At 48.6% G+C, this 27,543-nt stretch overlaps 1 protein-coding gene across 21 annotated transcripts in view; it reads left to right on the top strand.

Annotated features, from left to right (window-relative positions):
- Nucleotides 1-27,543, top strand: part of PTK2 (protein tyrosine kinase 2) — a 202,185-nt gene that overhangs the window by 135,759 nt on the left and 38,883 nt on the right. For 13 of the 21 annotated variants that reach the window (XM_074353159.1, XM_074353154.1, XM_074353152.1 and 10 more), the window contains 9 exons: nucleotides 8,139-8,195; nucleotides 9,588-9,608; nucleotides 10,704-10,801; nucleotides 15,681-15,765; nucleotides 17,977-18,077; nucleotides 19,705-19,820; nucleotides 20,641-20,741; nucleotides 23,750-23,839; nucleotides 26,558-26,762. In XM_074353159.1, coding sequence (XP_074209260.1) covers nucleotides 8,139-8,195; nucleotides 9,588-9,608; nucleotides 10,704-10,801; nucleotides 15,681-15,765; nucleotides 17,977-18,077; nucleotides 19,705-19,820; nucleotides 20,641-20,741; nucleotides 23,750-23,839; nucleotides 26,558-26,762 — 874 coding nt within the window. Of the gene's footprint in view, nucleotides 1-1,211; nucleotides 1,296-2,329; nucleotides 2,348-8,138; nucleotides 8,196-9,587; nucleotides 9,609-10,703; nucleotides 10,802-15,680; nucleotides 15,766-17,976; nucleotides 18,078-19,704; nucleotides 19,821-20,640; nucleotides 20,742-23,749; nucleotides 23,840-24,189; nucleotides 24,782-26,557; nucleotides 26,763-27,543 lie in introns of those variants that run through there. The other 8 variants (XM_074353160.1, XM_074353155.1, XM_074353153.1 and 5 more) reach the window with 3 other exon arrangements.

Raw genomic sequence — 27,543 nt, 5'->3', positions numbered from 1 at the left:
CGTCCACAGTCCTGTTCTTGCTTCGTCTCAGTAGCGTCCAGTATAGCAGCTGCCCCTTCCCCCCCCCCCACTCCCACCCAGAATTCCACCCAGCCTGACACAGGATGTTCTGTTTTCACATTTTTTACTGAAAAAACTAGAGCCGCACTCTGGAAACTTAGTGTGTGCTAAGGGTGGCTTTTCACTCGAGGGAGGAAGATGAGCAGTAAACATCGGCCTCACAGCACACCATTTGGAAATAGTACTAAATTGTACGTCTCAGTTCTCATTTCTGCTCCTAACTTGTGGACTAATGACTTGTTGCCGCCTTCACCCTGACCCATCCTTTCCCTGGGCCCACGCCTGGAGTCTTTACCTTCCTTGATGGGACCCCGTGCGTCTGCAGTTAAATTTTGCATGCCCTGTGTCTTTCCTGTCACACTTGTCATTGCCGCACGTTACAGGCTTGTCCACGCCTTGTTTTGACTTCACTGTGACCTGTGTGCTGTTGCCCTCCCCGTCCTGCGCTTGTTCAAGGCTTCTCTGTTTTTCTGTGCCGGGTGCTCCTGGAGGGTTGGGGCACGTCTTGTTCATCCAGCAAGTGCCTGATATAGAGAGAGCTGACTGTCGGATGACTTTCCAGTACGTGAAAGAGGGAGTGAGTGAACAAACATAGGGGCCTTGCAGCCTGTGTGTTCAGGTATCCTCATCAGCAGTTTTTATGTTAAGATAGTTTATTTAAGGTGTGCACTTAAGGTCTGTGTCTTTGCTGATGATTTGGGAAATTGCTCATAAGGCTCTTTCACAAATCAAGATCTGCTCGTTTTCTGCCATTTTTTCTTTGTGGTTGAGTGTTAGACGTTCACAAGAATTTTGAATTATTTATTGGTCTTTGTTTTTTGTCTTGTTTCATTTTGTTTGTTTTGTCATTTGTAAAGGTATCTGTACCTTTACTTGTCTGGCTTTGTGGAGCTGGGAGACTCCTTGTGCCTTGCTAAAAGTTTCTGTATCTGCTGCTAATCTTTGCTAAAAGGGAAAATTGCATTTTGAAATATTAGTATGTTTTTTAAAGCGTCAATGGTAGTAAGAAATAAAGCATGCCCATAGTCAATAAAAGCATTGCGATTTTGTATTTGTTTTTATAGATATGCCTTAAAGTGTAACTTAAGTTTTCTTTTGTACTGAAATAACGTTTCTCTTTCTCTCTTTTCCCCTCTTGCCTCTTTATAAAGGAAGCAGTCACTGTCAACCTAAGGTTAAGAAAGCTAGGCGCTTCCTCCCTTTGGTCTTCTGTTCCCGTGAGCCTCCCTCTGCGGGTACTGCACTTGGCCTTGCACAGACCCTCTTATAACCACGGCGCCGTGGGAGCGGTCTAACCGGACGCTTGTAGATTGTCCTGAGCCGAGCGTGTCTCTCCCGGGGTCTGCACAGTGCTGTCCGCTGCCCAGCAGGGTACCGTGGGCTGGGGCTGCTCTCCTGATGCAAGGCTCTTCGTTTGCCTGTTTGCTGGTTTTTAAATGCATGACAGGGCGAGGAGTCGCTTCCTGGTTTCACTCGTGGGGTCTTAGTGTGTTACCGCAGGGGCTGGCGGGCACCACATCTTTGCTTCTTGGGTTTCCTAATACAGCATGCACCCGAGTGAAGGAGGATGGTCGGCGTGAGCCTGGGGTCTGCTTTTCATGCGTTGGGGGCAGATATTCAGGGATGCTGCAAACAGAGGCAGCCAGGCCCCGTGGAGAGTTTTCTCGGAAAGGAAAGACTGTTCGTAATAACTGAAATGATCATTTCTGCAAAAGCTGTATACATGTAACTGGAAACGTGTCAGCAGAGCTTCAGGTGCCTGGGTCCTCACAGCTTGTGTGCAGGGCTGGCCTCCACCTCCTGGAGCAGCTACAATCCCGGCGGCTCCCTGGAGGAGCCGGGCTGCAGGCTGTTCCTGGTTATTGTTTGGTGTACACGCTAATGACCAGTGGTTTTCATTTCTGTCTAAGAGGATACAGATTCCCTTTCAGGAAAGCAGTTTTTCTTTAACATTTAATTGTGAGAGGCAGATTAATTTTGCTTAGTGCAGCAGAAACCAGCTTAAACTCTACAGCACAGCTGTGAACTTGGGACAACGTGTGGACAACTCAAAACTCGCATAATACCCTTAAGTCAAGTCAACATGCTTACTCCTGTGATCGTTCTGTTAACTTTTGAACTGGACTTGGTGGGGGGTTAACTTTTGTGTTTTCCTTACACGTTGATTTACTTGTCATTTTAATAGTATGTTTCCCTCTCTCCCCCCTTTCCTCTCTTCCTTCCCTCCTCCTCCTCCCCTCCTTTCTTTGCATGCTACCTGGATCTTCAGATGAAATTAGTGGGGACGGTAATATTTATTTTCACATTTGTGTTACTAATATGAGATAATTATGTACGGATAGAAATATCGTTCGGTATTTAATGAAAGGCAAAATGTGGCTTTGATCCAACAAAACAAGTATGAAAAAGTAACAATGCGAGTGAGCCAGTGATCTCTTCAGAGCTGTTTGGGGCTCTCCCGTGGGAGGAGTAGCTGTCGGTTTGTCACATCTCAGTGGTGAATTCAAGTTGTGTAGCTTCTTAGTGAATTTTAGAGATTTCATTATTAAAACTTCAGAGGTGAAGAAAAATTGTCAGAATGGTGTCGTTCAGCAGTAATACACACACTCTTGCCCACTTAGATGTTTAGGCTATTTTAGTTTGGGAGTGAGGTAGTGGAAAGGGAAAAGGAAAAGGGATTTTTAAGAGTCACACAGACAGATAAGTAGAGAAATATCAGCAGTAGAGACGATGAGTATTTCCAGGCAGCTGCGGGCAGCACTTAGTAAACTAGAACTTCGTCACGTTGAGAGTCTTACATTTCCATTTCCTTTGTGTGCTGCCTGCATGAAGCTTTGTGCTCTTCATAGTAAGGAGTAAGATTTTACTAACTGAAATTCAAGGGGGATTGCATTTTTCCTCAGGGTTGAATGAATGAGTACTTTCACTGACGGTTTCATCTTTGTTCATTTTGTGTCGGGTTGATAACCTGAGTTAATGAGCAGGGTACTTGCAGAGAAGGGGCTTAACTAAATGCAGCTTTGGAAAGTGCATCTTCTTCATGGGCCTGAGAGCCAGGCCAACTCCTCCGTCGTGACTAGTTAGCAGGGACTGTTCGGGGGAGCCCCCGTGTGCGTGCACTGAGCGGTGTGATTCCCTGTGCTGGTCTCGCTGTGCTGCGGGTGAGGAGCCTGGTGCTCAGAGGGCTGAGAGGCGGACTGGTCCACGGCTGCGAGGTGAGCGCCCCGGGCCCAGGCTCCAGCCCGCCCCGTCCTGCCACCAGCTGGCCGCGTGGGTGGCCTTGAGAGAGCACTTCGTCTCCCATGTCTTCATCTGTGAAAGGTCTTGGTGGCTGTTGTGAGGATCAATGTGAAAGCATAAAAATTTAAACAAATGCATATAAACAAGTGGTTATTACCACACTGTTTACCTAAAGGAAACATTTTTGTGTGTTTTCCCCACATTTGAATTCCCAATACTGTGAATGAGGGCCAGTATTCTCAACCCCATTTTACAGGGGACGAGGCTGAGCCTTAAGGGTTTAATCTCTCAGTCTAAGTTGGGGACCCACCACCTAAGGCTCTTGGGCCAAATACAGCCCACACCTGTTTCTGTTTCTCCTTGAGCTGAGAATGATTATTGCATCATTTAATGGTGGAGGGGAAATTAGAAGAACAGTATCTGTGGTGTCAGAACTTTGTGAAATTCAAATTTCAGTCTCCGTCAGTAAAGTTTTATGGAACATGGTCACACTGCTCATTCACGACGTGTCTGCTTGCCCTGTGATTTGAACAACAGAGCTGAGTGGCTGCATTGGAGACTTTGTGACCAGCAGGATCTGAAACACTCACAGGCCGTTTACAGAAAAAGATGTAGGTCATAGAGCCAGTTAGCCCCTCAGCAAAGTGGAGCCTTCCTGGCTTCGCCATCTCTCAGGTTGCTGATGCATCCAGGCCTCCAGGTTGCTTAAGAAGCTGTGAAGAGGGTTGGTCCCACTGAATTGCCTAAGTCACCCAGTCTCGGTAAGGATGCTGCTTTGCGCAGCCATGACCTTCAGACCTCCTGAGGGCAGGGGGATGGCCAGTCAGGAGCAGCTGTCGGAACTGCAGGGGTCAGGCCGAGGCAGGGGCACCAATGCCCCCTAGGCAAGTGCAGGAGGTGTGGTGACAGAGTCACAGCGTCACCCCGGTCCTCTGTCCTGCAGGCAGGTCAGCAGGTATTGGCATCTGGGAAGCGTGTGCGCCCAGAGGCTCTCGTGCAGGCCCTTTATTTACAGCCAGATGGCAACGCCTGCTGTCTGCTGACCCGTCCCTCTGCGACCCTGCACTGACCCCACCAGTGACTCCAGGGCATCAGACTCTTTATGACAGAGCTCGACAGGCGTGCGTGTCGCTGTTTCCAGCACTGACCTTCCCCGGTGCCTGTCACTGCGCTTAAGAGCGGCAGCCTACTCTTTTCTCTCCTCGTTTCTGAGCTGTCGGTTTCTGTCCTTTTGACGTACCTTCCTGTCATGTTTATCTTAGCACGTATTGTGATACCAGACCTTTCAAACTATAATGTTACTAGGGTTTTAGAAGTCTGCATTTTTCAAAATGTTTCAGATATTTAACTCTCAGGACAGGTCTCCTGAAATTACCTCCCAGGTGTTCAGCCCAGATCAGCCTTACTGGGAGCATCCCTGGCGCAGAACGGCACCCACGCTGGGGCTGAGGTCCCAGAATACCCTCAGGGGGACGTTCTGTAGTTTAGAAGCATAGGGCACCTGGGCTCACAAATGAAGTCCCTGTAAATGCTGTGGAAGATGACGAAGAAGGAGGCGTGCTCTGCTCCAGCTGCTCGGCTCCGGGACCCGGAGACACTCACACTCATGCTTCAGTGTCCTGCCCGGGAGGGGGGATGACGGTCACAGACGTCCCTGAGGGTGAAGTGGCGACACGTGATTGTGTAAGACGCTGTCTCCATTAGCTCTCCTCACCGTCGGATGTGGACTGTGGGTCTGCTTTCCTTTATTTGTGCCCACATCTTTGAGCCTGTTTCCTTTTTCTTTATATTTTCCTTCTCTTATGCCATTATTTTTGGGGCCCAGGAGGTTTCAGGCTGGACTTCAGTATTTTAGGGGCCTTTGAGTTTGTAAAAGTACCTCTAATGTCAGAGTCTTACTATCCCATAACCCTAAAAACCAGGAGAAAATAGAAAATAGAACACAATCAAGATTAAGAATTCTCAGAGAAATGTACAGTGAAACCTTCGTAGGTCCACGTGCCTTCAGCAGCGCTGACCCTGCTACCCCAGCACCACCTCCTCAGGGGCACAGCTATGAAAATTCTCTGTTTGTGAGACATCAGTGCACACGTCTACATCCCATGTGTGTCCCCAAGTGGCTCCGAGGTAGTCCAGATAATCCCCAAAGTTTTTATGCAGAATTCACATAGCACCAAAAGAAAAAAAACTGCAGGCTCTTCCTCATGATGGTGTGGATTAACTGGAGTGCATGTAGCTTGGTTTCTCCCGAGTCAGTTTTATGTGCTCGCCTGATGTGTGAGCCATTTTCTTTTTGCTCCCTGAGCGTTGTTTCAGAGGCTGGTGTCTCCTTGCGGGTTTTATGAAGAGGCAGCCTGGAAGCCGCCCCCGGCAAACCAGGAAACCCATCAGGGCTCCCCGCGCTTCCTTCCAGGGAGGCCTCGCAGGAAGCAGGACAGTGGGGAGCTCCCATCTCTTGGTCACCTGTAGCAGGCAGGGCCGAGCCACCACTCTTCCTGAGTCTCCGTCATCCTCAAGACAGTCTCTAAGGCAGACACACTCTCCTTTCACTGGAGGGCACCACCGAGGCCCGGACAGGTGAAGCCACTGCTCCCAGGGAAAGGGCGCCCGGACTCTGCCCGGTGCAGGCCTCTGCCCTGGCCCGGCTTCTTTGTTCGTGGGGACACGTGGCCCCTTGCTGCTCCTTTTTGGTCAGCGCCTTCCCTGTCCCGGCCCCGTTTTGGATGCTGAGAATGTGGCGGTGGAGGGGATGCCCGGGTCCCCCTGCCGCAGGGCTGCGCTCTGGAGGGGCCAGCAGTGGACAGGGGCCATGGGACTTGCGGGAGGCTGGCAGTGCTGGGCTCTGAGGGAAGTCCTCAGGCATTGTGGTGGAGAGTGACGGGGGTGAGGAGGTGTCTCTGAGCAGGGGGCACTCTGGTAGGAGCCACGTGAGCTTCAGCGCTGGACGTGCCCCCTGGAGGATGGCTCTGCTCTGCCGCCCACCGCCTCCACCCAGACGCTGCGGCACCAATGGGCCAGCGACGTCTCCTTAGCAGAGCCTGGGGCCAGGTGCAGGGTGTCGAAGGTTCTGGAGGGCTCTGGTCATGGGCCGCTGGGGGCTGGGAAGCAGAGGCAGGGGTTCTGGGCAGCTTTACTGCCCGCGTCCTGCCGCCTCGGTCAGCGGTGTGTTCTGCCTCCCAGGGTGTGTGCTTTGTTTGAAAGGAGGCCGTGAGGGTAGTGGTGTTGTTGGCAGGAATGCAGCCTTAGTTGCACGAGCTTCCTGAGGGGGTGGCGGGAAGTGGGGCCCGTTAAACTTTAGAATAGCGCACGAGTGGCCCTGTGTCCATCTGTGCAACTAGTGTGGCATCCCTCGTCTCAGCTGTGAGCAGGGCCCCCACGTAGCCCTGCCTCGTACACCTGCCTTGCAGCCTTCTGTCCCCAGGTTTCGTTTCACAGCCTTTCATTCACAAAAGCAAGGCTCCAGACCTCGAACACGCCATGTTCACCTCTCAGTGTCCACTGAGAACAGGACGAGAGGCAGAAAGGAATGTAAGACTGTGAGGCGTGGGGCAAAGACCCCCTTTAATCCTGTATGTAGCATTACTTAGAAACATGAAAGAGTAATATGAATTACCCCCCTGTGCTGCAAGGCTTAGGAACAGTTTTCATTTGCTAAGTGTCTTAAGGAGAACTGATTCACTGACTTCATATTCTACCAGCTGAATTTTTTTTTCACCTTAATCACTTTTAATGATGATTACAAATTAAGAGATGAATTCTTCCAGTTGCTCTTAGATTGTGTCTCAGTCATCACCACAGCAGTCTGGAATAGTTGATACCCTAGTAACTGTAAGCTATATATATTCTCTGTTTTCATTTGTTTTAATATCTGAATGAAGTAATAATGGCAGCACAGAAGAAGGAACTTTCAGTTCTTTAGCTTTTAGTTTCTCTGGGGTTAAAATTTCGAGATGATCTCTCTTCAGATGATAACTCGGGAATTACTGCCCCTCCTTTCCTCGCCCAGCAGCTGAGAGCCTCGTGCGCAGAGCAGCTGGAAGCTTTCCTCTTCCAGAAACCTATGTGGTTTTTCAGCGTAATTGTGATCCAAGTGAGTGGTACTTCTCAAAAGGACCCCCCATTCTTTCCGTTGCTGCATTACTGAAAGGGGTTAGTGGACACATTGGAACTCCTTGACATTACCTCCAAAAAGAACTCATCTTAGTATGCTGTCTGTTCCCATTTTGTTCTTTCTCATACGTCTCTCACCCTTTTGCAGTGCACACTGTTCAGATGTCTAAGGGAAGAGTTAGGAGAGAGGAACCCCTGGAATGCTTTCATCCTGAATGAATGAAACAAGTTGCCCAGTGACTGTCCTCAGAAGTCAGGCTGTCACCTTGTCCTCTAAAGCAGAACCTGCAGACAGTGCAGTGAAGGCTGATTCTGAACGAGATCTGAGCTGTGCTCTGGGGGTGCTGGTCCCGTTTGGAGAATCCCAGTACACAACACTGGTTTTAAATGTGTTTGGTGTGGCTGAGGGAGAGTTTCGCAGGCAGTATGGCTTGGCGGATTTGGATCATATATGTGGTTGTTTCCTGTCTCTCTATTTCTCACAAGGGCTTTCGTGTTAGCTGTGTTTGCTCTCTGAGAACAAGTCTGTGTATTATAACATATTGGACCATGATGTCACTTTTATTTCCATAAGTGACTCATGTGTGGGTGAAAATTGAGTATTAGTGTTTTAAGAATATGTCAGCGTAGCAGGGGATTTAGGCAGATCGTTTTGCGTTTTAAAATTTGGTTAAAGGCCAGGAGGTCAGATATTTAACCTCTTCCAACACGTGTTTCCTCTCCTGTAGAAACCGACGACTACGCTGAGATCATAGACGAAGAGGACACTTACACCATGCCCTCCAGTGAGTTGTATCCCCTCGTCTTGTTCTTGTTCAGAGTTGACAGATGTTTAACTTTTTAAATGTCTCATGTTTAAAAGTTTTAGATGCTTATTGTCCTGTTAGAACCGTTTTTAATACCTTATTGCCTGCGTGACAGAAAGTTTTTTCAGCCTTTAGAACTCCATGTGGTGTGTGCCCACTGTCGGGTCAGAAGCCCAAAACTCAAATGTCTGCAATAAGTCCACTTAGTTACAGGGTTCTTGAAATCCTGTTTTCTGGCTCCGTGATAATGTAGCCTTTCTTAATTAGAGTGTTTCCTCTCTGTAGAAAATTAGTATTATTTGAAGTTAAATATATGCGCACACACATCTACCATTCTTCAAAATACACACATTTAATGAATTACATTTCCCCTTTGAAGTTTTGTTTTTTATTACGCTTGACCAAGCAGCCCCAGAGGGCTTCCAGCACCAGCCCGCACCGTGCCGGGCAGGTCGTGCAGGACTAGGCGGGCTCCCTGGGACCTCCCAGCACCCCACCATGTCAGCGCCCCGCTTCTCTCTGCCACGTGGCCTATTGAGGAGGACAGTCTGGAAGCCCCGCTCAGGGGCTGGAGACACCCCTGAAATTTCACTCACATTTAAAACAAAAAAGTTACACCCACCTCTTAAAGAGGCCCAATTAGGAGTTCACCTTACAGCCTTGGAGGCCTTCATAATTCACCGTCGGATGTCCTCGCTTCAGTAGAGCTCTGCGTACTTGTGAAGTAAGTGTTTCAGGTGCTTTACCCTGTTGTGTAGATATCTGAGAAGAAGGTGTCAGTAGATTTACTGTGTACATTGAGGAGACGTTGTCAAAATGAAGAGTAATAATCTACCCCTCTCAGGCTGCGTTATCCTGGGGACCCCCTGGGTCTCCGAAATCAGGAGCCCCCCGGTAGTGATTTGAAACAGAGGCCAGAGCTGAAACTGAAAGTGTGTTCATTTTGACTTGCAGTAGCAATGTAGAAAAATGTTTAAATTTGAGTTTAAATTCTTGGTTAGCCTGTCAGTCATTTGTGCATTCCTGCAGTTTCCGCGTTTTTATTCCTGTTTATTCTTAGTTGAGTAGTAATTGTCCAACATGTCTAACTTTTATCCAAACCCCACAAAATGCGTTACACTAAATAGGGACAGGAATATCCCTGTAACTAGGAGCTCGTGGGATGGAAATGTAGAGCTTTGTTTATACACATTGAGTTAGCTTGAGGACGTCATTGTATTTAGTCCTCTTTTTATACCCATGTTCGTGGTTAAAATATTTAACACAGTAAATATTGAAATGTACTCTTCGAGTTTGTTGTTGTTAACCTCATTGCTATTAGTTATTTCTAAGCAAGGTCTTCAATTTTTTTCTCTCTGAATTGCAATGCAGAAAGCTATGGAATAGATGAAGGTAACAGGATTCCTTTAAAATAACTGCGTTTGCTTGCAATTGCAACCTGTGGAATGATACGGGATGTTTCCGTTTTCGGTTAACTTTTATTTTTAAACTATTTTTCATTGGTTTACTCATTGCTGTTAAATCAATGGAACTAGTAGCTAAAGTGATTTTAAAGAGGAAGATAATCATTTAAAATTTGGGTTGAATTTTCTGTATATTTATAACTTGACAAACCAGGGAGACATTTTTTAAATGTTTGGCTGTTGTTTTACTCCCTTGGTGACGACACTAACAGAATATGCACAGTGCGCGTTTCCTGACTGGGAGAAATAAAAACGCCAAGTGGCTAATTGGACTCAGATTAGTCGGCTAGGTTCCTGGTGGGGGCCCCCCCCCCATGAGCCTCAGCACCTCCTAAATAATGGGTTTGTGTGAATCATCACAATTTAACACATTACTTTGAGGCAGATGCTCTCAAAAATACAAAATAGGGGTAATTTACTGTGTGATATGTTCAACCTTGATTCCACGCCCTCTAATTTTGAAATTACCTTTTAGAAGCTGCCTCTTTAAACTCTTTTAGCTCCATGAATAATATAGATAGGATTATAATACAGTGGAAAACTCTTAAACTTTTAAAACATAAAGTTGCTCATGACACAATTTTTCTTGCCTCCGTATTTATAAAGTTTAATTACTTGTAAAATAATTGCTTTAAATAACTTTTTTAGCCTTCATATATTAATACCTGAACTAATAGCACATATTAACTAAGCACATGATTAATTAAGCAAATGTAAACTTGGAGCAGTTATTTAGAAAACCATCAAAATAGATACCAACTAAATCAGACATTCAGAAATATGAAAAAAATCCACCTTGTGTAAAACTCATTGTTTTGGTAGTTCAACCAATGCCATAAAAGTTACATAAATTCCTTTTAAAATGCTGTTTAAGAGAATTCCACTCTATTTAAAGCATCTTCATAGAATGATGTGTCATCGATGGAATTTTACTCATGGATGATGAAATGAAATGTGTCAAGTGTTTTCCACGTTGGGAATGTTGCACTTAGGTTTTTCCTGGTTTATGTCTCGTGTTTTGCAGCCAGGGACTATGAGATTCAGAGAGAAAGAATAGAACTCGGACGGTGTATCGGAGAGGGCCAGTTCGGAGACGTGCACCAGGGCGCTTACACGAGCCCGGTAAGTGCTGTAGGACATCCAGCCACCCGGGCTGCCTTTGACTGCTGACAGCCACCTTGCTTCTTGTTTGTCTTCACGAGTCCTTAGTGCTTCAGGGCGTTCACAGCTGCCCTTTGTAGCGCTTATCGTATATGTCAACTCACTTGCTATGTTCAAAAACCCCAAAATGGCAAAATTATCTCCTGGAGAGCTGGGTCTGTCTTTTCTTCATTTTACTCTTTCATTCAGTGTCGGTCATCAGTAACAGATTCTGCAGATGATTATCCATCAGGTGGAATCGACAGATGGATGACCAGAGTCAGGAGTGGTTAGGCACTGTTCCCACTGACCCGTCTTCTCAAGAAAAGAACATTAATTTGCATCAAATTGCCCTCCGAAAGAGATCAGTGAATTTTAAAAATTATTTATTTAATAATAGTTTTATTGAGATATAATTCACATGCTATGAAGTTCACTCTTTTAAAGTGTACAGTTCAGTGGGGTTTTAGTGTATTCACAGAGTCGTGCGACTGTCACCACAGTCAATTTTAGGACATTTTCTTTACCCCAAAAGAAACCTCGTGTCTTGGTGAGGATGTGGAGAAAAGGGAACCTTTATACGCTGTTGATGGGAATGTAAATTGGTGCAGCCACCATGGAAAACAGTACGGAGGTTCTTCTAACTAAAAGTAGAACTACCATATGATCCAGCAGTTCCACTCCTGGGTATATATGCAAAGAAGACAAAAACACAAATTCTAAAATGTATGTGCACCCCAGTGTTCACTGCAGCATTATTTATAATAGCCAAGATATGGAAGCAACCTGAATGTCCATCAACAGATGACTGGCAGCATGTAAGTCAGTAAATTTAGAACGCTCCCTCACACCACACACGAAAACATACTCAAAATGGCTCAAAAACTTAACATAAGACAGGACACCATAGACCTCTTAGAAGAGAGCCTAGGCAGAGCGCCCTCTGGCATAACTGGTAGCACTGTCTTCCTGGGGCAGTCCACCCAGGCAGTAGAAATAACAGTAGGAAACAAGTGGACTCTAATTAAGTTTATAAGCTTATGCACAGCAAAGGAAAGCATAAACAAAACAAAAAGATGACCTGGGGACTGGGAGAAAATATTTGCAAACGGTGCGACTGACGGGCTTAACTTCCAGACTTTGCAGGTAGCTCATACATCTCAATACCAAAACATTAACAACCCAGTCAAAACACGGGCAGAAGACCCAGACAGACATTTCTCTAGTGAAGAGACACAGATGGCCAGTAGTATGCACACGAAAAGATGTTCAGTATCACTAATTATCAGAGAAATGCAAATCAAAACTATAATGAGATATTACCTCATACCACTCAGAATGGCTGTCATTAAAAGTCCACAAACAATAAAGCTGGATAAGGTGTGGAGAAAAAGGAAGCCTCTTACACTGTTGGTGGGAATGTAAATTGATGCAGCCACTATGGAAAACAGTTTGGAGTTTCCTTATAAAACTAAAACTAGAGCTACCATACGATCCAACAAGTCCACTCCTGGACATACATGTGGAAAAGATGAAAACTCTAATTTGACAAGATGCATGCACCCCAGTGTTCACAGCAGCACTATTTACAATAGCCAAGACATGGATGCAACCAACCTAAATGCCCATCAACAGATGATTGAATAAAGAAGATATATGGAATATTACTCAGCCATAAAAAAGAATGGAATAATGCCATTTGCAGCAACATGGATGACCTAGAGATTATCATACTAAGTGAAATAAGACAGAAAAAGACAAATATCATATGATATCACTCATGTGAAATCTAAAAAAGTAACACAAATGAACTTATTTACAAAAGAGAAATATGATTCACAGATGTAGGAAACAAACCTATATTACCAAAGTGGGGAGAGGGAGTATAAATTAGAAGTTTGAGATTAGCAAATACAAACTACTATATACAGAATAAGCAGCACAGTCCTGTATGTAGCACAGGGAACTATATTTAATAGCTTATAACAACCTGTAATGGAAAAGAATACCTATAATAAAAAACATGTTTTTGTATAACTGAATCACTGTGCTGTACCAGAAACTAACACAACGTTGTAAATGAACTATATTTCAATTAAAAAAAAAGCACAGACGAATGGATAAAGAAGATGTGTATATACATGCAATGGAATACTACCCAGCCATAAAAAGAATAAAGTTTTGCCATTTACAACAACATGGATGGACCCTGGAGGGTATTCTGTTTAGTGAAATAAGTCAGAGAAAGGCAAATACTGTTATCACTTACATGTGGAATCTAAAGAAGAAAAGAACTGAATTAATGCGACAAAACAGAAACAGACTCATAGATCTAGAAAACAAACTTGTGGTTGTCTGTGGGGAGAGGGGGCCGGGGAGGGGCAAAATCGGGGTGTATGGGATTAAGAGGTGCAAACTACTGTGTAAAAATAAGTAACAATGATAACTTTAAATGGAGTATAATCTATAAAAATTTTGAGTCAGTATGTTGTACACCTGAAACTAATACAACAGTGTAATCAGCTATCAGTTAAAGAAAGAAAGGAGAGGGAGAAGCAGCTGTGCACCCGCTGGCAGTGCCTTCCCATCCCACCCTCTCCCCAGCCCTGGACAGTCCCCTGTTTGCTCTCCATTTCTGTAGATGTGCTTATCCTGGACGTTTTGTGCAAGTGGAGCCATACACTTCGGTGGCTTCTCGTGACGGGTGTCTTTGAGTTAGTGTCCTGTCTCAGGGCTTACGCACGGGTCGGCTAGCACTGCCTCCCTTCTTCTTATGGCCCAGTGACGTTCCCTTGTGTGGAGAGACCGCTTCTGTTTTTCCTTTCGTCAGGGGGTGGTCATTTGGGTTGTTACCGCGTTTTGGCCATCATGAACAACACTGCTGTGAACGTTCGTGTACAAGCTCTGTGTGTTCAGATGGTTCTCAGTTCTCTCGAGTGTATGTGTCTAGGAGTGGAGTTGCTGGGTCGTATAGTAAACGTTTAACTTTTTGCCAAACTGCTAAACTTTTTTTGGAAGAAGCTGGACCAGTTTACATTGCTGCTGTGAATTAACTCTTCTAGCCGTTGTGTACTGACTGTCCACCAAGTGACAGCTCGATGGTGGGGACGTGCTAATGAGCAGAACGGGCAGTTCCCACCCTCACAGAACTTCACTTCTGTCTGGGGAGAGGCGAGAGCAAACACACTGAATGTTGAGTGGGGAAGCGGTGCTCTGAGACAGATAAACTCTGGACGCGGGGAGGTCTGGACGCTCTTCCCGTGAGGCCATGACGCAGAGCAGAGACCTGGGGGCCATGCGGAGAGGCAGGGTGTCAGCCCAAGCGAAGGGAACTGTTTAGATAGGGCAGTCTGAACAGGGACCCCAGTGCACATTCCTGGGGGAGGGGCATTCCAGGTGGCAGAACACGAGAGGCCACCGGCAGAAGATGTTGAGACAGAAAATGAGTCTGGGGGTGAAGGATTTGGGTGGAAGAGCGGGCCTTTGTTCCACGTGTGATGTGTGATGGGAGGTCAAGGAAATCGAGGAACCAAAAATGGTGTCTAGGTTGTTTACCTTGAACAACTGTATGAATACTGTCTCTTTAATGAGATTGAGAAGACTGGAAAGGACGCAGATATGACATCAGGTGAACTAGCCTGGGTCATCTGAAGAAACGGAACCAGTAGGGTGGTCGTGGGTGTGTTGTTTTAAAAAGAGTTTTATGAGGAATTGGCTCACAGGGTTATGGAATCTGGCACGGATAAGACCTGTGGTTAGCAGGCTGGGGCCCGGGAGAGCTGAAGGTGGGTTAGTTCCACTCAGAGTCTGGGAGCCAAGATGGCGGGGCTGGAGCTCTAGTCCCGAGGCTGGAGGACGGTGATGCCCCGGCTCGCCGGCAGTTAGGCAGGAGGAATGCCCGCCTGCTCGGGGAGGTCAGCTTTTTGTTTCACTCAGGCCTTCAGCTGAGGATGAAGGCTACCACATCTGGGAGGGTAGCCTGCCTTACCTGGTCTGCTGATTTACGTGTTAATCCATCCAGAAGCACCCAGAAGAGCGCTTGACCAAGTGTCTGGGCACCACGGCCCAGCCAAGTCGACACGTAAAAGTAACCATCGCGGTGGGCGTCACGGGTTTTGTTTTAGTCACATCAAGCTCCAGAGCTGAGCTGAGACCTCCGTTTTTCTGTCACCAAAGACCCCAGCTCACCCTGTCTCACGACGAGTCCAAATCTCCCTGCCTTCCTGCCCCCACTGCTCCCACTCCTGTCCAAGCCGCCAGCCCGTCACCTGCACCTCGTCCCCACCCCCTGCCCCGGGCCCTTTCTCAGAACCGCAGCCGGTGCTCCTTCCTGGAGGTCAGCCCTGGCCCCCTCTGCCCAAACCCTCTCCCTCAGAGTAAAAGCCGTGTCCTTCTGTTGGCCTCAAAGGCCCCCTGAGGTCCGGCCCTCCCTGCCCTCTGCCCTCATGGCCTACCCCCTGCCTCCCGCCCCTGGCCAGCACCTCCTCCCCTCCTGCAGCTCTTGGCTCTCACCCCCTGTCCGCTTCTCTCAGGGAGGCTGCTTCTTGCACTGCCCCCCGCTGTGAGCATGTGTGTGTATCCCCACTGGAGAGTCAGCTTGAGTAGAGCGGTGTCGCTGCCCTTTTTTGGCTGGTGCATCCTGGGCACCTACCGAGGCAACAGAAAGGAAAGGTCTGTGGAACAGATGAGTCCCCTGCAGTTTTACATGCAAGTCCATTTTTTCCGGGGATTTAGACAGAGGATTTTGAGTGTTCTGATTCTGTCTGATCCAGAATCCAGAGTTGCAGAATTACTAGCCTTTCCTGAACATGCCTGCTGATTAATACAGAAAATCTCTCTTTCGTGTGTTCCTCTGTCACAGGAGAACCCAGCTTTGGCGGTTGCAATTAAAACATGTAAAAACTGTACTTCAGACAGCGTGAGAGAGAAATTCCTTCAAGAAGCCTGTAAGTTTCTAGAAATTTCTGTGGAACTCCATTTGTCTGTCTATCTGTGAAATCCAAACCGTCTCTGAAGACATAAGTAACGTTCCGACTTCTGTGGGCTACTGCACTTGTTACCATGCAGGTGGTACCTGTCTGTGCAGGCGCGGGGCCGCGTTCCCAGCTCGGCCGTCATGCTGGGAGCAGAGGTGGGGTGATTTACTGCCCCCTCCCCGTCGGCGCCTCGTACCTTGAACATCTGTATGCTGGAGCTGGGTGGAGGTAGGGATGCTGCCAGGCCCTGGAGGTGGGGGTGAGCAGGACAGACAGCCCCCGCAGGACGGAGCCCACAGGCTGTGAGGGGCAGGGACCGCGCCCAGGGCCCCGGTCCCGCTGCAGAGCCGCGTGCCCGAGGGGGCTGCCTTGGAGACCCGTGTGTGACAGGTCCTCTCCTGAATGCAGGCTCCTGGGCCAGGCTCTGGTCCTGTCCCTTGGCCCACGTCAGCGCTCTCCCACCTGCCCTCAAGCTGGGACGTGCTTCCTGCTAACATTTCTTGTCCCTCCTCGTCAGCGCACATGCGGACAACAGCCTCCTTGGGAGGCTCTGTCACAGGACTGCTCTCTCCCTTCCTAAGCAGTCATATTCATGATTCAGTGTACAGTGTTTCAAAGTTATTATTGTCTCTCTGTCTCTCTCTAGACAGATGTTCAACTCCAGTGGGGACAAGGACCTTGTCTGTTTGCTCACCCTCAGACCCAGTGCCAGCATGGGGCTTACCTCAGGGGAGGCAGTCAGCAGCTCCCGGCCTGAGCTGCTGCCCTGGGCCGGTGCGTGCGGGGGCACTGCTACACCTGCTGGGCGCTAGTTCAGCCGGGACGGTTTCGTAGTGACCACAGGATCCTCCTCCAGCCCTGTACTGTGCGGCCTTTTTAATAGTTACTTTAGAGGAAAAATGAAAGGCTTGATAATTATGTATAAGAATATAAAGCCAAAAATGATGGTAAATCAATTGAAAATAAGAGTAAATATACTGGGTTCCTGAATGTTTCTCCAAAAATATCACAATATATTTAACTGATGAACTAAATCTAACAAGATGAAAGTCAATGATACATTATGGATTTTGGCCAAGTATTTATGTGTGGGTTTTTTTTTTTAACTACTAGGTCCTTTGCTTGGAATATGTAAGAAGAATTGAGGGGGGAGAACACTGTAAGGGTTTGAGTCATCTCAAGTGAGGGTGAGGTGATTTTGCAAGAAGCCAGCGTGACCCTTGGGTGCACTGGTGCGATATATAGCCCTCCGTGCCCCCAGGTTCTGTATCTGCAAGTTCAACCTCTTGTTGAAAATGCTCCAAAAAAATTCCGGAAAGTTCCAAAAAGCAAAACTTGAATTTCCTGTGTCCTAGCAACTGTTTGTGTAGCATTTACATTGTATGAGGTATTACAGGTAATCCAGAGGTGACTTAAAGTATACAGAGGATATGCGTAGGTTACGTGCAGATACTGTGCCATTTCACATGAGTGCCTTGAGCATCCGCAGATACTGGATTCCCCTGGGGGATCCTGGAACCAGTCCTCTACAAATACCGAGCGATGTCTGCACGGTGTCCAGCGTGAAGTCAGTGAGAGGCCTGTCTCCTCCAGACATACCCAGCTCTGAGCTGCAGCCCACCCTGGGCTTCATACTAAAGTGGATATCATGTATCAGTCCCCAAAATTAAAAAAAAATCCAGGTGCCTTTTGGACTACAGAAATCCACAGGGTAGGTTCCAGGGCCCTGCAAGGGAGCCACCCAGCCATACCTGCACTCAGGGAAGCCCATGCGAGGCCTGTGTCAGCCGTGCACCGGCCAGGAGTGGTGTCCCCGTAGAGAGGGCTGCTTAGTGACACGTCACACATTGCGTCTGAGTCAGACTTCTAGGAGGATACCTGAACAGTTAGCCCAGGTCAGATGGGTTGTAGAAAAGAGGAGGAGGTTTCTTACCCTTTTCCTCTCAGTGTGCCCTGCCGCCCCCCCCTCCTTAAAGTCACTACCGAGCTCACTGCAGAGGCATCTCGTGCCTCAATCTGGAGTCTGTTTTTTGTGCCATTTTATACCCACTGGTGAGCTGAACAGACCTGTGAAATTGAATTCAGTTTCCACATCTTTAGCCTTGAGTCTCCGTTGAAGTAGTCTTCAGAAAAATTGAAAGGTTTTCAAAAGAATAACCACGGCCCACTGTTTCTCCCCAGTAACGATGCGTCAGTTTGACCACCCTCACATAGTGAAGCTGATTGGCGTCATCACGGAGAACCCCGTCTGGATCATCATGGAACTGTGCACGCTGGGAGAGGTACTGCCCCACCCAGCCCCGCCTCTGTCTCGGGAAGGGGAGGTATGGAACTGTACCCTCGGGCTCCGGGTCAGAGAATGTGGAAATAGCGACTTCGACGTTGAAATCCCAAGTAATCCCCTAACTTTTCTGGCAGCAGTGTCTTCCCAACGGGAAGTTTAATAAGGACTGGAAGCAACAGGTGACCAAGTGGTGGTTTTTTCATTTCTGGTGCTGTTGCCTAAAGAACAAGCCCAATAATTTGAGGATGGAAAAAGCCACGTTAATGGAGTTTGGGCAAATTAATGTGGAATTTAAGTAAATCAGATCAGTTCCTCCTTCTTTTTGAGACTTCACTTTGCAGTGTCTTTCAGACCAAGTCATGTTAGTCATGGTTTCTTTTTAAACAGTGAGTGAGGAACAGATCGTGGGCGGGTCTCCTTATCCGTCTTTCCCCAGAATACAGAAACGCATGCGTCTTGCACCAGTGTCGCCCTGCCACTGGCAGGTCGCCCCCACCCCGGCCTGCTGAGTCACAGGAGGGCAGGGCAGCTCGGGCCCCGCACTGTCCTCGTCCTCAGTCAGCTCTGCAGCTGCCTGCTTGGGGATCCACAAGTCAGCTTTCCAGTTTCTACACTTGACTTTGTGGTGCTCAAACTGAGTAGTTTAACCTGCTAGAACGTCACACACATTCCTTCTTTTTGGAAGGACACCAAACCCAGGTTTGCTCTTCATGAGAATCAGGATGATCAGTTCCCAGGACTCAGGGTGGTTCAGATCCACTCTCCTCGTCACGGCAGCGTCAGCCCTCCCCTCCATTGAGAGGGCGCTGCCTCGGCGTCTCCCCACTGCCGTCTGGAGCATGTGGTAACGAAGGCGGCTGAAGGGGAGGTTTTAAGGCCTCTGCGACGTCTCTTCGCCCTCTCCCCTGCCTTTCCCAATAAACCAGTGTTTAGATACAGTTTTTTTGTTCACATTATTTTTCTGCTTTTGTTTTTGGAGAATTTGCTAATTCTTCTGGCTTAAACTATTGCTAAATGTTTAGCCTTTATGTACTGATTTTATAGAATTAGAGTGTTAAATTCATCTGCCTTCTTTGCTCTACTAGCATTTAACTGAATTAATCATAATCCTGGTAGTAAGGACCAGTAAGCCCAGCACGTGACCATTTTATCCTCCTGTATCCCAAAACATCCCGGGGGCAGAGGGAGAACTTGTCACCTCCCCTTCCTCTGCACCCCCTTATCTCAGACCCGCATGGGGCGAGCTGGCTGTGGCTGTGGGATAGGCTTGTCTGAGTGGAAACAAGATCTTTCGTTCTCCAACTGCTGTCATCCAGCAGTGTTTCATACTCTGCTCTTACTCATTCCCTGGGAGCATCTTTCTGTATTTTTTCAGAAATTCATCTACAGTCATAAACATTCCAGTTTTGCAATAGGATTTCAAATAAAGAATGACTAACCATAATTTCTGAGCCGCTATATTTCTTTCATTACATGTTTTTTTACTAGGGTAGATTTAAAGCCATTCTCATAAAAATGCATTTGGAAATGATCAGCAGTGTTGTTGAATGTAGGTCTTCTGCTGTTGATTCCTAGTCTCTGTCACTAATTCTTTTTCTTTTTTCTTTCGGTCACTGTTACAAAAGCTGAGGTCGTTTCTGCAGGTGAGGAAGTACAGCTTGGATCTAGCGTCTCTGATCCTGTACGCCTACCAGCTTAGTACAGCCCTCGCGTATCTAGAGAGCAAGAGGTTTGTGCACAGGTGAGAGCTGGTGGTGCAGCCGGTCAGCCCGGTCTGCGCAGCGTGGGCGCCCCTGTGCCCTGAGGCCCGGTGCCCCCTCGATTCTCCTGCACGACGCCCCTAGGAAGCCCCGCTGTGCGTGCCCCAGCCAAGCGAGGCGCCGCGGCGCACATGCACTTGAGGGCTTTCCCCATGTGGAGTTTGAAGCAGGTAGTCTACTCCTTCCAGACACTTGGGAGCCTGTGCATGCCACTGTGGACGGAAAACAGACGCTGTCCTGGGACTTCCCAGGACACCACAGTGTCGTGAGTGACATCTGTTGGCCTTCTGCAGAATTTCTGTTTATAATCTGGGCCTCTCATTTGAGTGCACGTGAAAGCCCTTATAAATTGTTTGCTTAGTATTGTGAGAGTCTCGTTATCCAGTATTAAAACAGACCGTGTCAGCAAAGTTGTTTACAGGTGTTCAGATAACTTTAATTTTACTTAGTGAGCTCTCTTAGTAACAGCAGGGTCACACATCCTGCTGCTGTGTCACTGTCAGTTAATGCAGTTAGCGATATGATGATCTGAAAAGTAGTAAGTGGTTTCATTACATGAGAATATTCTTTGCCATCATTCAAAATATTCATCACCGTATTAATGAGTAAGTATCTGCCAAAGGGATATATTTGAAGTAAAATAATAGAAGTGTCTTTTTTTCTCAGTTTATCATAGATCTCTTTTGTGTTGTATATAAGCTGTCTTTCAAAATACCTGTGTGTCTTCATATAACATAGATGAACCTGTGGGGCCTTTTTCCTTGTATTAAAATGTATTGTCCCAAATTCTTCCTTACTCAGGGACATTGCTGCTCGGAATGTTCTGGTGTCTTCACATGATTGTGTGAAGTTAGGAGACTTTGGACTATCCCGATACATGGAAGACAGTACTTACTACAAAGGTAAGAAATCAGAGCAGGAAATAATAGGCTCAGGTCTTCAGTGATCTTTATCTCTCAGACTGGTACATTCTAATGTGCTCGGCTGGGTTTGGACAGGTGTGCCGTCGGCTCTGTGGAGGAAGGACAGCCTTCTCAATGACGGGGCGGGAGCAGCCGGTCAGCCCTGGGCAGGAAATGGCCCTCAACCCAAACTCACTCCGTGTTGACTCAGAGCAGGTCGTAGACCGAGTTACAAGACTTTTAAGAAAAAACAGCAGTAAATCTTTTGATTCTAGGGCTGGGCAAAGAGTCCTTAGACTCGACACCAAAATCATGATACATAAAAGGGAAAAGTTGATAGCTTGTACCTCATCAAAACTAAAAATTTTTGTTCCGCAAAAGACCCAGGCCAGTGAAGGGAAAGACAAACTGCAGACAGAGTGTGGGAAGGGGGGTCTGCCAACCACATGTCCAGCCAAGGACTAGCATCTAGAACACAAAAAGAACTCTCAAAACTCAACAGTAAGAAAAGAAGCAGAGAGCATGGGTAGAAAATGGCCAGAAGATATGAAGTGAGATCCCACTGCAGGGGTGCTCAGCACTGAGCCTGTCACCCACTGGGGAGGTGCACAGTGAGCCTGCAGGGAGGTGGCGGGGTGCACCCGTCAGGATGGCCGAAACTAACACAGCGCTGACACCAAGTGCTGGCAAGACAAGACGCAGAGTAGATGAATTGCCTATCAGTTGCCCGCGAGAATGTAAAATGGTACAGCCACTCTGGAAAAGAGTTTTGCAGGTCATTAAAAAAAGTAAACGTGCAACCACCAGATGACCCAGCCATTACACTCCTAGCTTTCTCCCAAGGAAACGAAAACTTAAATTTCCACGTTGCAACGTTCATTGCAGCTTTATTTCTAGTAGCCAAACGTGGAATCAGCCCGATGCCCTCTACCTGGTAGGCACAGCGAGATACTGCCCAGCAGAGGGGGTGGGTGCGTTGGCTCAGCGACTGCCAGCGAACTTACAGATGTCCAGCCTGCTGACTCCCGACACTTTGATCCTTTAGTTTCAGAACTAAAATCTAGCTGATGAAATTTTTCTTTAGTTTTGCCAATCTTGGAATCAGATTGACTTGGTTCTTCAGATTACTGTTGAACAAATGTTTTCATTAATTTTCATATTCCTAATACTTCACCTGAGGTTTGGATTATGAATCCGTATTATGCGCTTACTTTGTGTGCTTGTTATTGCGACCAGTTTACAAAGGCTCTTTCTCAGTTTGTTAGGTTTTTATATCGCAGCAAAATGAGCCTGAATCTTACCTACAAAACTGACCTTTATTTTGTACTGCAGCTCGTGACTGTTCTCTTTTCAAGTGCTTTTTGTATTCTACAGTCTGATCCTTTGTTATGCGAAAGGAAAACTCTGGTGGTTTGTTCATTTTGGTTATATAGTCATTTAATTTAAAAATGACCAAGTCAGCTTTCCACCGTTTAAGATATATTTCATATTCAGCTCAAATCCTAACTAGTCCAAGTGCTAGAATTCCACTAGAGAGCTAACCGCCAGGCAGCACGATGGCCGAGGCCCCGCATCCAGGCAGCATTTACAGCGGGCCGCTGGCGGGTGCCATCCATGTTGACTCAGAAAGGCCAGGAAGCGTGGCTTCCACTCGGCTTCAGGAGAACAGCCCCTGGAGGTTGGGTTCTTCATGTGGAGCCCAGTTGTAGAGTAGTTTGTGAGGGAGTTCACGGAGGCTCTGCCCCAGTTGTCATGAAGGTGCATCAGGTTACATGAGAGAAAAGTAATGAAACAAGTGTAGTTGTCTTTTGATGAAAAGTCTTCAGAGGCACCCTTGTTGCAGAAGGAAGCCAGCCCCTTGCCAAGCTGGCGGGGCCAGGCATCCCCGCTGTGGCCCGCCTCTCCCCAGGTCGGGCCTGCCCACTGCTCGCACCCGCAGCTCCTCCTCTCCCTCCCCAGGTGGCTCCCTCCCGGCCCACCGGCCCCCAACTCTTCTCACCCGCGAGCACTCGGCCTGGGTGCGGGGTCCCTGGTGCTCCCACGCCGTGTCTGAGAAGACTGTGTCTACTCCTTAGAGCTCGACTTCCTGAGGGGCGGGTTCCCTGGGTTGTAAGCAGGTGAAGTCACGCTCAGGTGTGGTGCTGAGTGATGTGCCACAGGAGAGCGCTCAGGCCCCTGCGGGGGGGGGGGGGGCCGGTCTCAGGCTTCCTGAGAGTCTCCTTTCTCATTCCTTCCCCCCCTCCCCCTCCTCACCTGCTGGTGAAGGTACAGCCCGTCCCCACTTTTTGTGGATTCTATCCCGCCCCAAATCCATAGTCAGGGTGCTGTCACGGTCATGTGTGGACGTCCAGGGAGGAGTGGCAGGCTGGTCTGTTTCTGCTGGAGGGCGGAGAGGCGGGGGCAGCCCGTGCTTTGCAGGCACCCCTGGCTCTGGGCCTGTCCCACAGGTTTGAACCCCAGCATTGGGCGCTGTTCATGGGGCAGCCTCAAGCAAGTCACCAACACAACCGATCCTCAATTTCTAAAGAAGTCAGGATCTACTGGGATAAGTTTTTAGGGTTTAAGGTGATGATCTATGTGAGGCATGGCTGTATATGTACGTATTTCTCCTCTGAGCGGGGTTCAGTGTTCAGGGCGACCATAGGATCAACTACTGCGAATGAGGACTGGCCAGTGTCGTCACCTGGCTGTTTCTAAAGTTAGGGTCTGTTTGGGGATGTTGCGAAGCCTGCATCACTGAGCTGTGAGCTGATACCTCCCGGTAACCGGGGCTCCCTCCCCTCCCCCGCCCCTGCCCCTCCCCCCAAGGACCCCCGTGCTGGTTCCCTCCCCAGTCCGGCCCCGCGTCAGCCCGGTGACCTGCGTACGTCAGGAGTGAGGAGTCCTTCTCCCAGAGATGGAAAGCCCAAGGGGTCGGAGGTTTGAGGCTCTCTGTTCTGATAAAAATCTCAGCTAGCTGCAACTGGTAGAGAACAGGGAAATTTTACTTTCTAAAATTAATCTTCTAGCTTCCAAAGGAAAATTGCCTATTAAATGGATGGCACCAGAGTCAATCAACTTTCGACGTTTTACCTCAGCTAGTGACGTGTGGATGTTTGGTGAGTACTGGGGAGCTTCTTGAAATCGGTTTGAAAATGGTTTAGAAATGGTGGTTCGCCTAGTCTACAGAGTAAGTTGAGCGCCGTGTCTCCAGAGTCTGCAGGTTGACGTGCCCGCCCCCCGCCTGCCCCTCCCCTCATCAGACCCCCGTCCCGCCTCCCTTGCGCACCTGCGCTGCTCTGGCTCGGCTCCTCCTGGCCTCGGTCCTCTGGTCTCCGACCGCCCCCTTCCCTCGCAGGGAGATGCCCTTCCTTCCTCCCCTGCTCTCTCGCTGCAGCTTGGTCACTCCTGTTACGTGAATGACTTAGTTAACCTGTCCGTCTTCTTCTGTGACGGCCCCTCGATCCAGAGCGTCCTTCCAGTCACAGATCCAGACTCTCCTTCATCTCTTCCTTCTGGAATCTGACCTCCTTCCCGACTTGTCTCAAGGCTTGAGAGCTTGATCCCCCGTGTCCTGTAGCTGCTGCTTTGATGTCCACTCTGTCCCTTCCACCTGCTCCGAGTCCTCACTGTTGCCCTCCTCCTGCTCTGTGGGCAACTGGCAGAACTCCCCCCGCCAGCCAGCTACTTGACCCAAAGTTTGAAGTTGTTCCCCCTTTATTGTGGGTGACACTCCCTCCCCCGCCCCCCTTTCCTGGTGTCACTCTTCTACTTGGGACGCCTTATCCTTGCACCCTCTCTGCCATGTGAAACTGCCTCACCCTCAAGATCGCCTGAAGTGTCCCCTCTACCATGAAGCCCTGTAGCAGGTGTGTCGCCCGGACATGGGCTCCCCTCCTCTGCTCTCCCTGCTCTTTCTCTGTCCGTCACAACACGTGCGTGTTGACGTTGTGAGTGGTCTTGTGCCTGTGTTCTCTGCTGCCTTGTTAAACTAATTCCCAGGAGATGCCTTGTTAAGTTTATGTACCTTTTTTCCTACAATAAATAAAAATAACTTTATACATCAAGTATGTGTTCTCATTTTTCCTTCTGTTTACTTGCTGTTGACTTTTAACGACCGTAAGTGCCCTAACTGATGCTCGGTGAGGAAGGGCCTGCGTAGAGCAGGAAATGGTGGGACGTGATTGGAGGGGGGTGCTGGGCCCAGTTGGTTGGCTTCAGATCTCGAGACCTCACATAACAGCTTTGTGACCCAGAGAGCACGTTTCTTATCCTCTCAAGGAACTTTCATATTTCAGAGATTCTACGGCACCTGTTTTTTTTCACATTTCTGCATTCCTGGGCCTGGGGTATGTCACACCTCAGTGGCACCTCACAGTTGGTGTTAGCTGGGGTTGTGTTCCATGTGGTTACTCGCCTGCACTCAGGTAGACTTTGTTTTGTTTTGTTCGTATTGGTGCTACTTTCTTGTCTGAATGAGTTTAAAAGAGCTCTGTGGTAGGAATAAAATAATTCTAGACGGTAACAGGGATCACATAATGATTTAGCTGGCAGCACACACACCCTTTTCCTGATCATATGATAGTGGCTCTTACAGTCTGTGGTATCTTAGATTTGATAAAATACAGTATTTAAAGAAATGCCAGGTGTGAGGATCAAGGATAACATGTAAGTGTCAAAGAAGGATGCCAGGGACATGCCAAGGTCTCAGGAGATGGTACCCAGGGCTGGTCTTGCTAGTGATGCTGTCCCAGTTTCTGAGAAAGGCAGACTAAGGCATTATTTTTGTCATACACTCTTTACTTTGAAACTGTTGGACTTTGGGCCGATTTCGGAATCTGATTCACATTAGTGTGATGGTGTGCCCTCCTCCATTGAGGCGCACACCGTTTGAGGTGCTGAAGATGCAAAAGAAGGTGACCTCTCCTGTCCTCGAGGCACTGTGGTGCCAGGCACACTCGCGCTGGGAGTGGACATGAGGGGCAGGAGGATGGTGTAGAAACTCACAGATGAACCTCAGAAGAAGCGAGCTTGTGAAGAGGAAAATGAAAGGTGTTGAATCTAGAGAATTTCGCACACGCCAAGGCATGATGAGGGCTTGTCTAGAGAGGCAGAGCTGAGTGGCCAAAGTGCCAAGTGATGACGGGGAGCTGCTGGGAGGACAAGGTCCTGGAAGGCCCGCTAGGTGTTACGTGATGTGGTCCTTGGGGGGAAGGCTCAGGATGGTTCAGAAAGTTCTGGGAAAGTCTCTCGTTTCCAAGGGCAGTGCAGGTAAAAAGCTTCTCAGGGTTGATTATGGAGTTTGTGGATGAGATGGCTGCGACCCAGGGAAGTTCAGGGCTCCGTGTGGGAAACACAGTGACCGATCAGTGGACGCACGGACAGTGGTGCCTCTGTGCTCCTCGGCACAGGAAGCCTGCAGGGGAACCTGTGAGACTTCGGTTTTAGGGTTTTCTCTGCTGGGCTTCAGCTCGGCTGCTGTGATCGTAAGCAAGCTGGACTGAAGTGGAGGGAAACCTGAAGTTCATTCAGCCTCTTTTGGATTCGTTTGTGAAGCTAGGAAGTGTCACTGACCTGGTGGGCCGTTCCCTAATACAAATTTTTCAGAGGAATAAACCTCTTAGAAAAATGATGGGTTCTCTCCTTGATAATAAGTTAATATCTCATTGTTCACGTCATGTTAAATGACTGTTCCTGTTCTCACTTGGTTGCAGAGCTGTGAGTGCGGCTGTGTCCGGCCGCTCCGCCCTGGACCACACAGCTGGCGCTCCCAGCTGAGCGCAGGGTTGTCCTGCTCCTCCCGCCGGTTCACCGCTGTTCTCTGCCCCGCTTCGCAGGTGTGTGCATGTGGGAGATCCTGATGCACGGCGTGAAGCCCTTCCAAGGAGTGAAGAACAACGACGTAATCGGGCGCATCGAGAACGGGGAGAGGCTGCCGATGCCTCCCAGCTGCCCTCCCACCCTCTACAGCCTCATGACCAAGTGCTGGGCCTACGACCCCAGCAGGCGGCCCCGGTTCACGGAGCTCAAAGCTCAGCTCAGGTAGGGGCGGGGCCGGGCTGGGGCAGGCGGCTGCCATGCCGTCTCCTCCCTTGCAAGTCGCTTATCAGATTCTGAGGACTTTTTCATCAATTTGTATTTGTTTATGCCTTGTTGGAGTCTTAGGAAGATTTCTTCTTAAAGTCTTGAACTTCCAATTATGATCAGATATCCTTCCCCTGACTTTTGACTGACTTGGCATGGCCTCCAAGACCCGGCATGATCTGGTCCCTGCTCCCTCTCCAGCCTCACTTCACACAGACCCTCCGTCTCCCGGACACCTCCGCTGCAGCACCGCCTGACCACCTGTGACCCCCCCACATAGCTCACTGCCAGTGCCGTTCCCCACCTTGGCCCCCGATGACCCCTCTTGAGTCTTCAGAATCCAGTTCAGGTGTTCCCACCTTCAGGAAGCTTCCCTACCCAGCCCTGCTCGCGGAGAGAGGGCCACTCCTGTGGCGCCTTTCCAAAACTTCCGTTATTGTGGTTAAATCATCCTCACTCCCACATTCGTGCCGCCTCTTTTGTGCCAGACACTGGTGGACCCAGACCCCCAGTCGCTCCCAGTCCCGGGGGCAATGCACAGGACTTCAGAGTCTGCACAGAGCTGGCCCACCGCTGGCCAGACCCAGCCCTCGACGGGCCACACTCACCATGCCTCATTCACTCTGTGGCCCCGGCACACAGGGCTCAGGGCCAGGCACCTAGGAAGTGCTCAGTAAACAGTTGTTGGATTCTGTTAAAGTCTAGCTCGAGACCTAATATGTTAGTAAACAAGGTATTT

The sequence above is a fragment of the Camelus bactrianus genome, chromosome 25 (genome assembly GCF_048773025.1).
Source record: "Camelus bactrianus isolate YW-2024 breed Bactrian camel chromosome 25, ASM4877302v1, whole genome shotgun sequence".
Classification (NCBI taxonomy): Eukaryota; Metazoa; Chordata; class Mammalia; order Artiodactyla; family Camelidae; genus Camelus; species Camelus bactrianus.
The sequence above is the reverse complement of the archived record's forward strand: the minus strand, read 5'-3'. Positions and strand labels throughout refer to the sequence as shown.